This window comes from Carcharodon carcharias, chromosome 27 (genome assembly GCF_017639515.1).
Source record: "Carcharodon carcharias isolate sCarCar2 chromosome 27, sCarCar2.pri, whole genome shotgun sequence".
Taxonomy (NCBI): domain Eukaryota; kingdom Metazoa; phylum Chordata; class Chondrichthyes; order Lamniformes; family Lamnidae; genus Carcharodon; species Carcharodon carcharias.
In genome coordinates this window covers 19,573,855-19,593,979 of record NC_054493.1, presented here as the reverse complement: position 1 = coordinate 19,593,979, position 20,125 = coordinate 19,573,855, and the positions used below count along the sequence as shown (strand labels likewise).

Here is a 20,125-nt window from a genome sequence, read left to right as displayed (position 1 = left end):
TGGTGTGCAGCTTCTTGAGTGTTGTGGGAGCTGCACTCATCCAGGCAAGTGGACAGTATTCTATCACACTTCTGACTTGTGCCTTGTAGATGGTGGACAGGCTTTGGGGAGTCAGGAAATGAGTTACTCGTCGCAGGATTCCTAGCCTCTGACTTTCTCTTGTAGCCACAGTATGTATATGGCTAGTCCAGTTCAGTTTCTGGTCAACAGTAACCCCCAGAATGTTGTCCCGGTGGGTCAGTGGAAGGAAGGAAAGCAGCAGAGGCAGCTGATCGGATTGTCTCAATCTTAGTAACAAAGAAGCTCCATGAGCTCCTCACACTTGTTGTTGGAGGTGAGGATGGAGGAGACAGGGGAGAGGGAGAGCATTTCAAAGGGCACTAACTTGTGTTTGAGATAATAAAAAGAATCGACACAGTGTTCTTAACAGAAGTGGTTTATTTGACATTAATCATAGAAACTTAGAAATTAGGAGCAGGAGTAGGCTATTCGGCCCCTTGAGGCTGCTCTGCTATTCAATATAATCATGGCTGATCCTCTATCTCAACACCAAACTCCTGCTTTCTCTCCATACCCCTTGATACCCCTAATATGAAAAAAAATATCAATTTTTTCTTGAATATACTCGGTGACCTGTCTTCCACAGCGTTCTGTGGTGGGGAATTCCACAGGTTGACTGCCCTCAGGGAAGACATTTTACCTCATCTCAGTCCTAAATGGCCTGCCCCGTATCCTGAGACTGTGGCCCCTGGTCCTAGACTCCCCAACCAGGGGAAACTTCCTCCCTGCATCTAGTCAGTCTAGTCCTGTTAGAATTTTATACGTTTCAATCAGATCTCCTCTCATTCTTCTAAACTCTGGTGAATTTAGGCCCAGTCGAACCAATCTCTCCTTATACGACGGTCCTACCATCCCTGGTATCAGCCCAGTGAACCTTCACTGCACTCCCTCTATGCCAAGTACATCCTTTCTTAGGTAGGGAGACCAAAACTGCACACAATACTCCAAAATAGTAACCTCCATTACTGGGCTGGCATTTATTCATATCAGTAAAAACAGACCCCAATGAACATATTTCAGTCCTGGATGTGATTATAACTAGGGTTGTAGATATGGCTTGAAAATAAATAGTGGGGGGGAGGGTTCAGTTGCATGGAAATATAAAAAAATCAAAGTTTAAGGAGAGGGTAAGAGTGCAGGTTAGTGATGAGGCTGATTGTTACCAAAAAATGAAAGGAAGGGACAGGGTGTGTGAACGCCAGATTGCACCAAAGAATCATATAAGAGTAGGGAAAATTGATAATAGGGCAAACTTAAAGGCTTTGTATCTGAATGCATGTCGCATTCAGAATAAAACTAATGAGTTAACAGAGATAAATAGGTTTGATTTGGTGACGATTAGGGAGAACAGGTATGGGGGTTGAATATCCAAGGGTACTCAGTGTTTCGGAAGGATAGGCAGGAAGGAAAAGTAGGTGGTGTAGCTTTGTTGGTACAGGAAGAGATCAGTGCTATAGTGAGGAATGATATAGGCACTGGAGAGCAAGACGTAGAGTCAGTCTGGGCAGAAATAAGAAATAGCAAGGGAAAGAAGTCCCTGGTGGGAGTAATCTATAGGTCCCCAAACAGTATTTCAGCAGTAGGGCACAGTATAAACCAGGAAATACTGGGAGCATGTAAGAAAGGCACAGCAATAATCATGGATGATTTTAACATGCACATAGACCGGACTAAGCAAATTGGCAAGGGTAGCCTCGGGGGAGAGTTCAAAGAGTGTATGAGAGATTGTTTCTTGGAACAATATGTCGTGGAGCCAATCAGGGAGCAGGCTATTCTGGATTTGGTTTTGTGTAATGAGATGGGATTAATTAATGATCTCATAGTAAAGGATCCACTAGGGAAGAGTGATCATAGCATGCTAGAATTTCAAGTTCAGTTTGAGAGCGAGAAACTTGAATCCCACACTAGTGTTCTCCAGTTAAATAAATGGTAACTACATAGGTATGAGGGCAGATTTGGCCCTAGTGGACTGGGCAGGAAGACGATAAGGTATGACAGTTGATGAACAGTGGCAGATATTTAAGGAGATATTCAATTCCTCCCAAGTAAAATATATCACAATGAGGAAGAAAGGTGGTAAGAGAGGGAAAAAAACATCCATGGCTAAGCAAGGAAGTTAAAGATAACTTAAAGGCAAAAACTAAGGCATACCAAATTGCAAAGGTCAGCGGCAGGCTGGAAGATTGGGAAACTTTTAAAGATCAATAAAGGGTTACTAAAAATATAATAACAAGAGCAAAGGTAATTTATGAAAGAAAATTAGCACAAAATGTACAAACTGATAGCAAAACTTCTACAAGTATATAAAAGGAAAGAGTGAATGTTGGTCCCTTGGAGGGTGAGACTGGGGAGTTAATAGTGGGGAACGCAGAAATGGCAGAGATGCTTAATCAATATTTTGCCTCAGTTTTCACAGTGGAGGACACAAGTACCACCCCAACAGTAACAGGTAGAGCAAAGGGTATAGAGAAGGGGGAACTTAGAACAATCGCCATCACTGGAGAAAAAGTACTGAGCAAACTATTGGGATTAAAGGATGACAAGTGCCCAGGACCTGATGACCTACATCCCAGGGTCTTAAAGGAAGTGGCAGCGGAGATAGTGGATGCATGGTAATAATATTCCAACATTCCCTGTATTCTGGAAAGGTTCCAGTGGATTGGAAAAAAGCTAATATAATGTCCCTATTCCAAAGGGGGAAGAGGCAGAAAGTAGGAAATTATAGACCAGTTAGTTTAACGTCTGTCGTTGGGAAACTGTTGGAATCCATTATTAAGGAAGTTGTAATGGGGCATTTGGAAAGTCAAAATGCAATCCATCAGAGTCAGCATGGTTTTATGAAGAGTAAATTGTATTTGACTAATTTGCTAGAGTTCTTTGAAGATATGACAAGCAAAGTGGATAATGGAGATCCTGTAGATGTAGTATATCTGGACTTCCAGAAGGCCTTTGATAAAGTGCCGCACAAAAGATTAATACACAAGATAAGATCACACGGAGTTCGGGGTAATGTATTAACTTGGAAAGAGGATTGGCTAACCAACAGAAAGCAGAGAGTTGGGATAAATGGGTCTTTTTCTGGGTGGCAAGCTGTAACTAGTGGGGTGCCACAGAGTTTGGTTCTTGGGGCCCAACTATTTACAATCTATACTAATGACTTGGATTCAGGGAAAGAAGGTACTTTAGCTAAATTTGCAGATGACACTAAAATAGATGGGAAAGTAAGTTGCAATGAAGAAATAAGAAACTTACAAATGGATATGGACATGGGTTAGGTAAATGGGCCAAAATTTGGCAGATGGAGTTTAACGTGGATAAGCATGAAGTTATCCACTTTAGTCAGAAGAATAAAAAGGCGACTTATTATATAAATGGAGAGAAACTTCAGAATGTTTCAGTGCAGAGGGATCTGGGTGTCCTCGTGCATGAATCGTTGAAAGCTGATAAGCAGGCAATAAGGAAGGCACGTGGAATTTTGGCATTTATTGCGAAGGGAATCGAGTATAAAAATAGGGAAGTGTTGTTGCAACTGTACAAGGCATTGGTGAGACTGCACCTGGAGTACTGTGCACAGTTTAGGTCCCCTTACTTCAGGAAGGATGTAGTTGCTTTGGAGGCTGTTCTGAGGAGGTCCACTAGATTGATTCCAGAGATGCAGGGCTTGTCTTATGAGGAGAGATTAAGCAGTTTAGGCCTATACTCACTCGAGTTTACAAGGATGAGAGGCTATCTAATTGAGGTATATAAGATGTTAAAGGGGATAGACAAATTAGATGTGGAACGGACGTTTCCCCTTATGGGGCATTCTAGAACGAGGCGCCATAGTTTTAGGCTAAGGGGTGGTAGATTTAAATCGGAGATGAGGCGGAATTACTTCTCTCAAAGGGTCGTGAATCTGTGGAATTCACTACCCCAGAGTGCAGTGGATGCCGGGACGCTAAATAAGTTTAAGGAGGAGATAGACAGATTTTTAATTAGTAACAGGTTGAAAGGTTCTGGCGAGAGGGCGGGAAATTGGAGCTGAGGCAGAAATGAGATCAGCCATGATCGTATTGAAAGGCGGCTCGAGGGGCTGAATTGCCTGCTCGTAGTTCTTACGTTCTTATTAACAGCAAAATCCAATCACTGCAATTACTTGTGAATTCGCTGGTGTGCCCGCAGGTTGGATGATGTAGTGAATCCCTTCCCACACTCTGAGCAGGTGAACGGCCTCTCCCCAGTGTGAATACGCTGGTGTCTCAGCAGGTGGGATAACTGAGTGAATCCCTTCCCACACTCGGAGCAGGTGAACGGCTTCTCCCCAGTGTGAATTCGCTGGTGTGCAGTGAGCTGTGATGACCACCTGAAGCCATTCCCGCATTGAGAGCATCTGAACGGTCTCTCGTCAGTGTGAACACGCTGATGGGACATCAGTTCCCAGGAGCTTTTATAGGACTTCCCACAGTCTGGGCATTTAAAAGCTCTCTTCCCAGTGTGAATTAGCTGGTGTTTCAGCAGGGTGGACGTATCAGTGAATCGCAACCCACATTCGGAGCAGGTGAACGGTCTCTCCCCAGTGTGAACTCGCTGGTGTGTCAGCAGGTGGGAGAACTGAGCGAATCCCTTCCCACACTCGGAGCAGGTGAATGGCCTCTCCCCAGTGTGAACCCGCTGGTGCTTCAGGAGGTTCGATGAATCAGAGAATCCTTTCCCACAAGTGGAGCAGGTGAACGGTCTCTCCCCAGCGTGACGTCGGCGATGAGTTTCCAATTCAGATGGGTAACTGAATCCCTTCCCGCACTCCCCACATTTCCACGGTTTCTCCCCGGTGTGACTGTGCTTGTGTTTTGACAGGCCAGATGACCGGCTGAAGCCTCGTCCACACACTGAACACAAGTACGGTTTCTCCCCACTGTGAACGGTGCTTCTTCCTTCCATGTTCAAAATCTGATGATATTCAGGTTATGATATATTGAGCGACTCCCTAAGACCCTCACATGATGTTTGGTTTCAGGTTCCCGACTGCAAATCCTCCCCTTTCAGTACCCTGTGAAATTGATTTAAAACAGGAAAAAAGGAATGAGAGAGAACCCACCGGAACACAAAGGCAGGTTGAGAAATTGAGCTGAATGAATCTTGTAAGATGTGGGGTTGGCATCAGGAAAAAGTGAGCCAGCAAGGTGCCAAATTATCATAAAATCCCAACTGATTCATTAATATCCTCCAGGGAATGGAACCTGCTATACAGTTTGGACCTTATGAGACTCTGGTATCTATGAGAGGAAGAGAAAAAAAGAGACAGAAAGTCAGGGGCAAGGGAGAAGCATTTTATATATCGGCAACTCAACAAGAAATTTGACAGATTCTCCCAAACCCTCATCCTCCATCACCTCGAAGGACCAGGGTAGCAGGTTTTTTGTGAACACTATCACCTCCAAGTCCCTCTGCAAGTCACACACCATCCTGGCTTGTTTCACATCCAGTGCTGGGTTAGCAGAAATTTCCTCTATTTAAATATTGGGAAGTCTGAAGCCATTGTCTTCAGTCCCCACTACAAACTCCACTCCCTAATCATCAATGCCTTCCATCTCCCTGGCAACTCTCTGAGGCTGAACCAGACTGTTCACAACCATGGAAAAATATTTCAGCCCAAGATGAGCTTCCAACCACATATCCACATCATCACCAAGACCGGCTATTTCCACCTCAGTAACATCACCCGACTCTCAGCTCATCTGCTGCTGAAACTCTCATCCACTCCTTTGTTACCTCTAGACTTAACTATCCTAACACATTCCCAGCTGCCTTCCACATTCAACCTCCCTGTAATCTTGAGGTCATCCAAAACTCTGCTGCCCGTGTGCTTACTCGCACCAAGTCTTGTTCACCAATCACCCCTCTGCTTAAGTAGCACCAAAATTATGAATTTCTGATCCTTTCAAATCCCTCCATGGTCTCACTCCTCCTTATCTCTGTAATCTCCTTCAGCTTCACAATCCATTGAGATATCTTCACTTCCTCTTAATTCCCAATTTTAACTGCTCCACCTTTGATGACAATTGCTACCCATGGCCTCCAAGAAGATGGCGACTTCACATGCGCACTACTGCCCATTACCCCCTATAAAGATGGCGACCTCACCGTTGCACCTTACGTCCTCAACATGGCGGCATTAATCCGGGCCTTTTTTCGAGAAAAACGCTGCAGCCGCCAAAAAGGTGCAAACGCGGGACCGGAAACTTTTTATTCGCAGTTTGGGGCCTGCGGTGGATATTTATATAGCCTCCCGCCCACTTGCCGGCTCCATTTACCTTCACCCACGCACTGGCTCGGCTCTTCTTCTGCTCTCCTCCCCGATCCAGCAGGACCGCCACCCTTTTTCCAGCACCGGAACTGCGCATGTTCCAATCAGCGCCCGGAGTGCGCATGTTCTAGTTACTGCCTGGCAACGCGCCTGCGCAATGATCTCACTCAATGAGAATAGAGCATATTCTGCCCCTCGGTGAATGCTGGGAAACCGCATCGCCATTGAATTGTGATATTGTGAATACAAAGTCATTTTCTGTGCTCTGATTATGATTGGCGCCAACCATATAATATTAATCTGCTTCTATCACTGCTTGTTTGTCCCTACAACCACACCCCCCCTCCACTTCTCTCTCTCTCCGCCCCCCCACGCACACACCTTAAACCAGCTTATATTTCAACTCTTTCTTGGACTCGAACTCAAGTTCTGTCGAAGGGTCATGAGGACTCGAAACGTCAACTCTTTTCTTCTCCGCCGATGCTGCCAGACCTGCTGAGTTTTTCCAGGTAATTCTGTTTTTGTTCTATATAATATTATTAACTCAATTGATACAGCCAGAAAGTGCATGGGAGGGGAACCTGTTACCTGGTCTGTGCCCCTACGTGAGGACATATACAAGAACTAGGAGCAGGAGTAGGCAATTCAGCCCCTCGAGCCTGCCCTGCCATTCAATTCGATCATGGCTGATCTTATTTCCGCTTCAACTCCAATTTCCCACCCTCTCACCATAGCCTTTCAACCCGCTACTACTTAAAATTCTGTCTATCTCCTCCTTAAATTTATTCAGTGTCCCAGCATCCACTGCACTCCACTGGAGTGAAATCCACAGATTCACGACCCTTTGAGAAAAGTAATTCCTCCTCATCTCCGATTTAAATCTACCACCCCTTAGCCTAAAACTATGGCCTCTCATTCTAGAATGCCCCATAAGGGGAAACATCCGCTCCACATCTAATTTGTCTATCCCCTTTAGCATCTTATATACCTCAATTAGATCTCCTCTCATCCTTCTAAACTCTAGCGAGTATAGGCCTAAACTGCTCAATCTCTCCTCATAAGACAAGCCCTGTATCTCTGGAATCAATCAAATGAACCTCCTCTGAACTGCCTCCAAATCAACTACATCTTTCTTCAAGTAAGGGGACCAAAACTGTGCACATTACTCCAGGTGTGGTCTCAACAATGCCTTGTACAACAGTGAAAGCAGAGAGTTTGCAACAACACTTCCCTATTTTTATACTCAATTCCCTTCACAATAAATGCCAAAATTCCATGTGCCTTCCTTATTGCCTGCTGTACCTGCTTACCAGCTCTCAGCAATTCATGCATGAGGACACCCATATGCCTCTGCACTGAAGTATTCTGAAGTTTCTCTCCATTTATATAATAAGTCGCCTTTTTATTCTTCTGACCAAAGTGGATAACCTCATGCTTATCCACGTTAAACTTCATCTGCCAAATTTTGGCCATTTACCTAACCCATGTCCATATCCATTTGTAAGTTTCTTATTTCTTCATTGCAACTTACTTTCCCATCTATTTTAGTGTCATCTGCAAATTTAGCTATAATATCTTCTATCCCTGAATCCAAGTCATTAATATAGATTGTAAATAGTTGGGGCCCAAGGACTGAACCTTGTCGCACCCCACTAGTTACAGCTTGCCACCCAGAAAAAGACCCATTTATCCCAACTCTCTGCTTTCTGTTGGTTAGCCAATCCTCTATCCAAGCTAATATATTACCCTAACTCCTGTGATCTTATCTGGTGTATTAATCTTTTGTGCAACATTTTATCAAAGGCCTTCTGGAAGTCCAGATATACAACATCTACAGGATCCTCATTATCCATCTTGCTTCTCACATCTTCAAAGAACTCTAGCAAATTAGTCAAATGTGATTTACTCTTCATAAAACCTAGCTAACTCTGATGAATTGCATTTTGACTTTCCAAATGCCCCAATACTACTTCCTTAATAATGGATTCCAACAATTTCCCAATGACAGACGTTAAACTAACTGGTCTATAATTCCTACTTTCTGCACCCCCACTCCCACCCCCTCCAACCCCTGCCCTTTTTCAATCAGGGCATTATAGCATTTTTCCAATCCACTGGAACCTTTGCGGAATCCAGGGAATTTTGGAATATTATAGCCAATGCATCCACTAACTCCACTGCCACTTCCTTTAAGACCTTGGAATGTAGGCCATCAGTCACCCTTTAATCCCACTAGTTTGCTCAGTACTTTTTCTCCAGTGATGGTGATTGTTCTATGTTCCTCCTTCTTTATACCTCTGCATTCCCTGTTACTATTGGGATGGTACTAGTGTCCTCCACCATGAAAACTGAGGCAAAATATTGATTAATCGTCTCTGTCATTTCTGTGTTCACCACAATAAACTCCCCAGTCTCACCCTCCAAGGGACCAACATTCACTTTAGCTAATCTCTTTCCTTTTATATACTTGTAGAAGCTTTTGCTATCAGTTTTTACATTTTGCGCTAGATTTCTTTCATAATTTACCTTTGCTCTTTTTATTTTTTTTTAGTAACCCTTTGTTGATCTTTAAAAGTTTCCCAATCTTCCAACCTACCACTGTCCTTTGCAATTTGGTATGCCTTAGTTTTTGCCTTTGTTATTTTTAACTTCCTTGTTTAGCCATGGATGCTTTTTTCCCGCTCTTGCCATCTTTCTTCCTCTTTGGAATATATTTTACTTGGGAGGAATTGAATATCTCCTTAAATATCTGCCACTGTTCATCAACTGTCCTACCTTGTAGTCTTCCTGCCCAGTCCACTAGGGCCAAATCTGCCCTCATGCCTATGTAGTTACCTTTGTTTAACTCCAGAACACTAGTGTGGAACTCAAGTTTCTCACTCTCAAACTGAACTTGAAAATTCTAGCATGCTATGATCACTCTTCCCTAGTGGATCCTATACTAGGAGATCATTAATTAATCCCATCTCATTACACAAAACCAAATTCAGAATAGCCTGCTCCCTGATTCGCTCCACGACATATTGCTCCAAGAAACAATCTCTAGTACACTCTATGAACTCTCCCTCGAGGCTACCCTTGCCAATTTGATTAGTCCAGTCTATATGCATATTAAAATAACCCATGATTATTGCTGTGCCTTTCTTACATGCTCCCAGTATTTCCTGGTTTATACTGTGCCCTACTGTTGAACTACTGTTTGGGGACCTATAGATTACTCCCACCAGGGACTTCTTTTCCTTGCTATTTCTTATTTCTACCCAGACTGACTCTACGTCTTGCTCTCCAGTGCCTATATCATTCCTCATTCTAGCACTGATCTCTTCCTTTACTAACAAAGCTACACCACCTCCTTTTCCTTCCTGCCTATCCTTCCAAAACACTGAGTACCCTTGGATATTCAACTCCCATACCTATTCTCCCTGTAACCATGTCTCAGTAATTGCCACCAAATCATACCTATTTATCTCTATTTGCACTGTTAACTCATTTGTTTTATTCTGAATGTGACATGCATTCAGATTCAAAGCCTTTAAGTTTGCCCTATTGTCAATTTTCCCTACTCTTATATGATTCTTTGGTGCAATCTGGCATTCACACACTCTGTTCCTTCCTTTCACTTTTTGGTAACAATCAGCCTCATCACTAACCTGCACTCTAATCCTCTCCTCAAACTTTGATTTCTTATATTTCCATGCAACTGAACCCTCCCTCCCAATATTTAGTTTCAAGCCCTATCTACAACCCTAGTTATTCGATTCACCAGGACACTAATCCCAGCATGATTCAAGTGGAGCCCGTCTGAATGGATTGGCTCCCTCTTTCTCCAGTACTGGTGCCAATGTCCCATGAATTCGAACCCATTTCTCCCACACTAATCTTTTAACCACGCATTTACCTCTTTAATCTTATTGACCCTGTGCCAATTAGCCATTGGCTCAGATAGTAATCTGGAGGTTATTACCTTTTTGGTTCTGCTTTTTAATTTAGCCCCTAGCTGCTCATATTCCCTCAGCTGAACCTTTTTTCTCGTTCTATCCATATCGTTGGTACCTACGTGGACCACGACAACTGGATCTTTTCCCTCCCACTCCAAGTACCTCTGCAGCCCAGATGAGATATCCTTAACCCTGGCAACACAGCTTTCGGGATTCTCGATCCTGGTTACAGAAAACAGTATTTATTCTCATAAACTGTACTATCCCCGATTACAGCTACATTTCTCTTTTCTCCCGCCCCCACCCTTCCATGGTCCTATGGTCAGTTTGCTCATCCTCCCTACAGCCCCTGCTCTCTTCCACACGGGGAGCAAGAATCTCAAACCTGTTGGATACGGGCAAGGGCTGAGACTCCTACAGTGCTACTTACTGGACCCTTCTACCTGCCTCACTCATAGTCACACCCTCCTGTTCCTGACCACTGGCTGAATTCAAGGTAGTTAATCTAAGGGGTATGTCGGTCTCCCAAAACACAGCATCCAGGTAACTCTCCCCCTCGCTGATGTGTTGCAGTGTCCAAAGCTCAGAACCCAGCTCATCAACTCTGAGCCGGAGTCCTCGAGCAACCAACATTTGCCAAAGATGTGGGCACTAGGAACCACAATGGGGCCCGCCAGCTACCACATCATGCAGCTGCAACACGTCGCCTACCCTGCATCTCTATTTTATTTAATTAGTTTTTCAATTTGTTTTTAAATTTCCTACTGGTCTTTAGTTTAGCAATCTGTAAAATATTTCTCCTATATTTACCTTTAATCTGAAAGCAAGTTAGAATAGAGATTCAAAATACACTTTTTAAAATCAACTAGAACTCGCTCTCTCTGCTGAGTTGAAGCGAAGTGTTAGGCCTCTGATCCTGGGCCCCATTAGTCACCTTTAATCTGAAATCAACTTAGAATAGATAGTTCAAACTAGCAGTTACTTACCAACCAATGAACTTACAGTTTTCCTGTGATGTCACTCTGTTTTTTTTTACTCGGCGACAGTGACTGCCGAGGACACTCTTCCCACACTGCTTCACGGTGACAGTGACAGCAGAGGACACTCTTCCCAGACTGCTTCACTGTGACAGTGACTGCAGAGGACACTCTTACCAGACTGCATTCCGGCGACGGTGACTGCAGAGGACACTCTTCCCAGACTGCTTCCCGGCGACAGTGACTGCAGAGGACACTCTTCCCAGACTGCTTCCCGGCCAAGGTGACTGCAGAGGACACTCTTCCCAGAGTAGAGAGACAGGGAGATGGGACAGCGTGAAGACGAAGGATTTTCTCCATCAGCAACACAACCAGGATTCTGACCAAACATCTCAACCCTAAGGTTTCCACCACATAGAGTGAGAAAGGCAGCAGATACATAGGAACACCCTCATCTCCAAGTTTCCATCTCAGTCACACACCATCCTGCTTTGGGCATGTCTTCACTCTCCTTCATCACTGAGTGAAAATGTGGAGCTCAGATTTTACCTTATGGTCTTATGGGAGCACCTCCATTAGGCAGTGGTTCAAGAAGAAGGTGGCCCACCATTACCTCCGCAAAGGGTAACTGGGGATGGGCAATTGATATAATAGACTTGCTACCAACACCCACATACCAAGAATTAAAAGCCTGTACAGAAATATTTGTTTCTAAAACAACACTTTTTTTTTTACTGGATCAAGGTAGGGATTGTTTCTTTAGCCAACTAATTTCCCAAAGATATAACAGAAAATGTTGGAAATACTCAGCTGGTCAGGCAGCATCTGTGGAGAGTGATTAAGGTAGCATTTCAGGCCTTTTGCTTTTGTGAGGGTTAACAATTGCCTCAAAATGATAGACAGAGGTCTGTCACACACGCACATGAAATCTTTTTTTCATTTATGAATATTCATTCACAGAATACTTAACAGTCATTTTCAGACTGGAAACTTAAATCTGCCATTTCACTTTCAGTCAGGAGCAGATCACAGTTTTATACCAATCTCTGATTTGACAGCACGTTTCCAGCGTTCACCATTGTTCTTCCTGACCCTAGACTCAGTTGTAAAGAAGCCTCCTGTTCTGTGTCTTTGAGCTCTGAAACATGGAAGAGGGCAGCTGGGACACATTCCATATGCACCTCAGGATTAACCCACACGGGGACTTTGCTGTCAGTGAAGAGAGAGATGGGAATGACCAAAGTGCTGTTTGTACCTGTCAGCGTGACCCAGATAAAGAAAAAGTGTGAGTAGAAGGAATGAGAAATGGGCCATTCCTACTACCCAAAGGACAATGGTGGGTCATACATTCCTCATTTATGCTTCTGATAAAATGCTGAGGGAGTTAAGTCTCACTGCTTTTTAAATAACTTGATTGAGTTTTTTGACAAGTTTAACAGAGAGGGTGGTTGAGGACATTGCAATATATGTTGTATATGTGGACATTGGATCAAGTGCCTTTTATTAACCTTGTTAGCAAACTTGAAGCCCATGGGATCAAAACAGCAGAAGTAGCATGGATACATAGTTATCTAAGTGATAGCAAACAGAGAGCTGTGGGGAATGGCATTTTCTTTGGAATGAAGTGAGGTTTACAGTGCAGTTCCCAGCGTTCAGCAGCAGGATCTCTACTGGGTTTTTTTTGATTAAAAAATTACTGACTTATGTTACAAATGTATATATTATAAGCTTATTTTCGGTTTGGAAACTGTAATTTTTAAATGTAGGATAAATGAAAGAGTGCCTGGTCTGAAGGGAAGGTAGACAGGCCTGTGGTAATTACAGATCAAAGCGAGATCCCATGTTATGTTAGTGAAGCCATAATGTGAGGTGTTAAAAGTTAAACAATGGAGGTCTTGTTAACTGTCTCTTGAGGAGACAGACTGTCTGTGAGGGTTTATATTATTAATGTTTTTCCCCCGGATCAGAGAAAGCTGAAGGCCACTGGTAACCAAGAGAGGTTTCAAAGCGTCCATATACTTTTCAGATCAAAGGAATGAGTCAAATTTCAAGCTAAGTAATTTGCATTCCTTTCTGAAGACAGGCTGCAGAGTGACAATGGAGATGGGTTGAGAGGGGAAAGTTCTTTTGCTCACCATATTTCCGCTGTAAATGTCAGTCTGGGCATCACTCTGTGCCCTCAGAAGCTTGTCAAAGTAGAGAAAGAATCTGACAGCCGCCTGAATAAGGAGCGGAGCACCATCAGGAACCAGGGGTGTTTCTGATTTGAAGTCATTATGCAAGGATGTGAGTGAGGTCCAAGCCCAGGCTGGGCAAATCCAAATTCAGATCTATGATGACAGAATTCTCCTCCAGAAGCAATGAGGTCAGTGACGGTCTGAGCATTTAGTGACATGTCCAGCACTGGGGTCGTGATCCGGGGATATGGGGAGAGGGAGCATGAGGATTGTTTTACAGCTTTAAGGAAAGGGTTAATCATACCAGAGTTTTAAAATTCAGTTGAAATTACCTGATGCTGTTGATCTAATAACGCTGATGATTTGACTTTGTACCATCATTAGTTTAACTTTTAATCTTCATAAAAGGAGGAAGCAGGACTCTATAACTGTAATATCTTTAAGTAATTCTAATTATAGAGCTCCACAGTCATAATGAGAGGGTGAATCTGAAGGTTTGAACTCAGATTGACTCTCACAGCATCAGCAGCTTCGAACAGGACATCACCATTTGAAATTGAAACGTTCCATTTTAGAGAGGTGGAGAGATTATGAAATAATTATAATGAGAAGATAACTGTGGGAAACATTATCTTTCTAGTCTAGGAGAGTGGGGCCTGAATGTGTTTGATTCTGCAAAAGACTCAGAATTAAATGTTTCGCTCATATAATAATGATTAAATGACAAGAGAGTCATAAAATGAAATAGGAAGTTAGACTGAATCCATTAGACCAAAATGTAGAGGGTCAGAACCATAAAAAGTTGGGTGATTGCAGCTAACAATTTGTCTTAGTAAATCAGTAGGCTTGACAGTCCAGTGTCAATAATTTAATTTTTTTAAAGAAATACAAGATGAGCAGATTCTCTGTCCTCCACCGTATGTTATATTAATCCATCAATCAGAGTAAACATGCAAGTCCACTGTGTCCACAATCACTTACATGAGGTCAGCCTGCTGGATGGGACCTCGGGCACCCTGAACTTGATCTCTGGTGTCTCCAGTCCTGACTGCCCCCCTTACATCAGTATCCCCTCATTTTGTACCCTGTCGTGATTCAGCTCTGGCCCCTGACTCTTCTTTGTCTTCTCTGCTGGGCTTTGGCAGGAAGTGAGGACAAGTTTAAAAAACTGTTTGAACTTGTTACCACACTTTTCATTATAAAATTAATTTGTAAATCATTGGTTAGGCTGCATTTAGAATATTGAGTCAAATTCTGGGCATCTTACAACAGGAATGAAGTCAAGGCCATGGAGAGGGTGTGGAAGAGATTCACAGAGATGATACCATGGATGACAGGCTGCATAATAAAGGGAGCCACTCGGCCCATCTTGCCTTTGCCAGCTCTTTGGAAGAGCTAGCTGAATAGTCCTCTCCCCTGCTGTTTCTCCATGGCCCTGTCACTGTTTTCCTTCAAGCATTTCTCCAATTCCCTGTTGAAAGTTACTGTTGAATCTGCTGCCACCAAACTTTCAGACAGTGTATTGCGGATGATAATGAATGAAATGTTTTCTCATGGTGACCTGACTGCTGTGAAGCTCCTGTTTGTTTTCCTAACTTAGTTCCAACTTTTCTTTCCCATGAGGAGAAACTAGAGAAACTGGGGGTCTTTTCAATAGAACAAAGCAGGATGAAAGGAGATGTGAGCAAGGATTCAAAACTGGATCAAGGACAAGGTCCAAAATATTACTGACATTCCTTGTCCCTTAAGATCTGTGTCTGGGGGAGAAGCTGATGGATTTATCTCAGCATCGAGGTGAACAACTACTGTCAGAATCAAACACTCTCCAGTCAAAGACAGCACGGATTAGATACAGAGTAAACCCATTAGCCTGTTCCCCGGATACAGATACTGAGGGACAGGGAGTGACCAGGACAATGACATTTCTCACTCAGTAAGGTAGAAATTGATCCTATATCTCTCGCATTAATCCTGAGCTCCACACAGCTCGAATCCTCCTCCTGTTTCTCTTCCTGTAACAGCACTGAGCTAATGCCAGCCCATAATGAGCAGGGCTCAGGGAGAATGGTTATTAGGCACTGCAGTGAATTAGGGGCGGCAGAGGTATCTCAGAGGGTTGTGGGGTTGGAGGAGATACAGACCTGGGAGAGGTGATGGCAAGGAGGGATTTGAACAAAAGGAGGATAACATTAAGCTGCAGCCAGTACTTGACCAAGAGCCAATGTAGGACAGCGAGCAGAAGATTGATCAGGGAATGGGACTTGCTACGAGCGAGGATACGGGCAGCAGTTTTGGGTGACCTCAGCTGGGAGGCTGTTTTCCCCCTGGCTGGGGCATCTAGAAATGGGCTCACATTCTCTGGATAATGTGTCAGCCATTTTAGGACTGAAGTGAGGAGACATTTCTTCACTCAAAGGCTTGTGAATCTTTGGAACTCTGTAGCCCAGAGGTTTGTGGATCCTCAGTCGGTGATTATATTGAAGGCTGAGATGGCTAGAATTTTGGATTCTAAGGGAATGAAGGGCTATGAGGATCAGGTGGGAAATTGGTGTTTTGGATTTTTTTAGTTAACTCAATTGGCAATTAATTGTGCCGGTACACTGTGAAATTCAGGAATGATAAGAAGCGCAGCTGTCAGGAGTCCAGCCTACCTGTGGAGATCCCAATGCATTCAAAACCTGTCACCTTAACCACTCAGTCACAAATCCAAGCCCCAAATTTGCATAAATGTTGTTTATAGATGGCTACGTCAGATAGTCATTCGCATGTTGACTCTTGGAGGAGAAACTCAACCACTGTAATTCTACACCCTACCTTTTCCCCACAACAATTCATATTGTCTCTCCTTGCTCTGTACACTGCACACTCTGCTGAATTTAACGTGAGCTGGCCCAAATGTGGCTGCTGCAGATTCCCTGAACACATTTGGCAGTGGTAGGATTGGAACCCATGCCTCCAGAGAGACTAGAGCTTTTACTTAATGACTTAGACCGCTTGACCACACTACCAGCAGCTATTCATTGTGTCCTTCACTGGTATTGCCAACGAAATGGAACAGAAGCAAAGGAGTCAGACTAGTTCATGAGGAAACTTGAACCAGCTCCGTTAGCTAATCAGATCATCCTGCGCTTTGTAACAAACAGAAATCATCTCCACTATTAACTTCACTGATTCAATGTTTCAAATTGTGTTTCTTTTTTCCTGTGTGGCTGTGCGTGTTTGCTCAATGAAATGTTGGTAAAAGGTAATTAGATTGTATATTATCGACTGAGAAAAATTAGAGGATGATTGATCATCCTCTCATATTTTTTGAAAATTCGATTTGAAATCAGCTATTTTAAATTTTTTGATAACTGTAAAAGAATTGGGAATCCAACTCTTCATTTCATTGAGTCAGGGAAACCTTGTCAATTTTCACACACTGTGCATGGACATAGCAGAAACTCCTGCACCTCTTTCAATATTGTTTTTCTTAACTCAGAGTTTTCAAAAGGGAATTGGAGAAAGACTTGAAAGGGAGACAATAAAATAAGGATTATGGAAAGAGACAAAGAAATTGAGATTAATTAGAAAGCTCGTTGTACAAAACTGACAAAGATACATTAGGCCAAAAGACCTGTTGTAATGCTGTGCCATTTGATGATGACATTGTTAGATCACTGTCTCCAGCATTCCTAATGAGAACAGCCGAATTCCATTTCTTCAAAACAAAGACCCAAAGTGCTGCTGCATGACGCCACCACTTAACATTTTAGTGAGGCCCATTGAGCTTTTCTGCCGTCTCCTGTTTCTGCAGTGCAGTGGTTATCGCATTTGCTTAACATGTGAAAAATTCGAAACGGGGCAGAACTAATATCAAAATATGTGGATTCACATATGTTGAAGACATCATCTTGCAGCTATGTGGCCCAGTCACTGTTTATCCCTTAACCAAAAACACATGATCTGCTCATTGTGACATCCCTGGTTTTGGGTGTTTCCTGAGCGGTGATTGGCTGCCGTGTTCCCTGCATTACAACAATAACTCCACTTCAGAAAGTACTTCAATAAGAGCAAAATACTGCAGATCCAGGAAATCTGGAATAAAAACAGAAAATGCTGGAAAAACTCAGCAGGTCTGACAACATCTGTGGAGAGAGAAACCTGCATAGTTTTTCCAGCATTTTCTGTTTTATTTCAAGAAGTACTTTGCAGCTGGAAAGCACTTGGAGACATCCACTGGTCAGGAAAAGCATTATATAAATGCAAGTCCGTCTTTCTTTAATTATTTTAAATCCCAGTACTCTGCTTACTGACCCTCATCAGTGGAAACAGCTTCTCCCAATCTGCTCTATCAAACCGCTCGTCCCCACAGACTCCTTTGAACAGCTCCATGAAATCTCTGTTTAACCTTCTTTGCTCTAAAGAGAACAATCCCGGTCTCTATCATCTCTCCACAAAACTGAGGGCTGAGATGAAGCTTTGGAAAATATTTTCAGTTTGTAGATTGGAAAATGGACAAGGAACCAAAACAGAAAACCCAGTCCACAGCTTTGTGAATCTTTAGAAACTCTGTGGGAACCGGATGCAGAGGAGAATGAAGGGTGAACTGTCTGACTGACCAGAGACAGTCAAGGCACCTTTCCCTTCTTTAAGACACTGGAACAGTGCCTCTGATGTCATCAGTGAAATTATCTGATCTGAGACATTGAAAGGATTCTCGTTACTGCAGGAATTCAAACCTAATATTGACTACGGGACAATCAGAATACTTGGTAACAGACAAGACACAGAAAGACTCAAAGGGAGATAGCTCTGGTTGTTGGAGAGCTGGTTCCTGGTGACATGGTCTGCAGTGGATGGGATCAGACTGTTTCCATGTATCCACAATGAATGTCCCAAACTTTATTTTGGAAGAATAAAGCTGATAGAGAACAATTGGCGTTCTGCTAGCAGCAGATTTAATTCACTGGTTTGGGACATCATGCAAACTGCATTTGTTTTAGTGTCTGTGGTGCTATTGGCCAGCGTCTTCGGCCTTTCGCGATGACTTAGGGATGAAACCTTCACAATTTTCTCTCCACCAGCATTCATTGTCACTTACTTCCGGGTTGGCATTAGGTCTTTTGGCTTCAAGCAAATATCCCCCAAATGCTTAAGACTCTGTTGTTAACCAGTGAGTTCACACAAAAGTAGCCTTTTTATAATTACTTTTCATTTCAAATATAAGGATAAAATAATTGGACCTACCATGTATCTACATCAAGCTTATTAGAAGTCTATGAAGTCACTGGATTCAAACAAACCCATCAATTATTCTTTCTTCCTCAGCTCCACAGTGAGTGAGACAGAGAAAAGCTGAAAAACAACAATATTCTGGATGCCCACTCCCCTGCCAGCAGGAGGCACTGTCTACAGCTTCAACCAGCGGGTTGCTGCTCAACTCTGGGATGTAAAATACTCCAACCCGGGCCAAGCCTCCCGATACACCAAACACAGATTCGGGTAAATGCCGGTAGAATATCTCCCGGTCACTAAACCTCTGAGCAGCATTCACACAATACTAGAGTGAGTGAGTCACAAGCAAGAGGAACACCCACTTTCTAAATCTTTTCACTGGATGTGTTCATTTCATCTTAAGTTCTGCTGATGGGAAAATAGCTGAAATAGAGTTTGGTGAATAACAGCTTGGAACCTCTCTCCCACTGCAGTACTGATCCTTCCAATGTACAAGCTTACAGGGGCGATGATGAGTTTGATACTCCGATTTGCCCATTCATATTATAAGATATATCTAGGAGCCCTGGAGAAGGTGCAAGAAATATTTGCTGGAATAATGCCAGAACTGAAAAGTTATAATATCCAAGAAAGATTGAACAGGTTAAAAAAAGTTTGATGCAGGATGACCTGATCAAAGCTTTTAAGATTGTGAAAGGGTTTAGAAGATTTTTCCACTTGTGGATAGACAAGAATCAATATAGATTAGTCACCAACGAATCCAATGTCCAATTCAGAAGCAACATCTTTAACCAGCGATAAAAACAGAAAATGATGGAAATGCTCAGCGTATTTAGGAATCTCTGGATTGAGAAACAGCGTTAGGTTTTCAGGTCTGCGCATGGATTCAGTACAGTTCTGCTGTCACATATATAAAAATAAAACTATGTTTCTCTCTCCAAAGATGCTACCAGGCCTGTTTCAAATTCCAAAATGTTTTGTTTTTATTCCAGATTTACAGCATTGCTTTTCTCTTTTCTTTGGATGAGAATGTAAAATGCATTGCCAGAAGGATTAGAGATCCAAGCCCGAGCTTGTGAAAACATCATTCACCAGCTGAATGTGGAAATGGATTCACTCGATCATCTGATTAGTTGACACAGCAGCAGTCACATCTGATGGAGGAAATTTAGGTGCTTCATTTGTGCGAAGGCATTTACTCAGTTTGGACTCCTGTTAACAATCCAGCTTTAGAAGTGCAAACGATTTAATTCACAAATAGGCACATTCTTACTGACAAGATGGAGTTCAAATGTTTGATGTATGGAAGGAAAAATAACTTCTTCACTCGCCTGCTAAGATTCCAGTGAATTTACATCTAGCTGTAGGAGTTTGTTCTGTTGTTAGTTACACCCAACACAGAACAATAGTGGAGGCTCATGCACTAATTTTGTATCTTCACCCTATGGCAACAATCATCATCGAATGATAAAA

At 42.9% G+C, this 20,125-nt stretch overlaps 1 protein-coding gene across 1 annotated transcript in view; it reads right to left on the bottom strand.

Annotated features, from left to right (window-relative positions):
- The window catches only part of LOC121270351 (zinc finger protein 850-like), a 36,646-nt gene extending 30,224 nt beyond the window's left edge, over positions 1-6,422 (bottom strand). The window contains exons 1-2 of the mRNA XM_041175642.1: positions 6,351-6,422; positions 4,196-5,312 (exon numbers count right to left, since the gene is read on the bottom strand). Coding sequence (XP_041031576.1) covers positions 4,196-4,977 — 782 coding nt within the window. The 5' untranslated portion in view covers positions 4,978-5,312; positions 6,351-6,422. The remainder of the gene's footprint in view (positions 1-4,195; positions 5,313-6,350) is intronic.
- Positions 6,423-20,125: the final 13,703 nt, after the last annotated feature.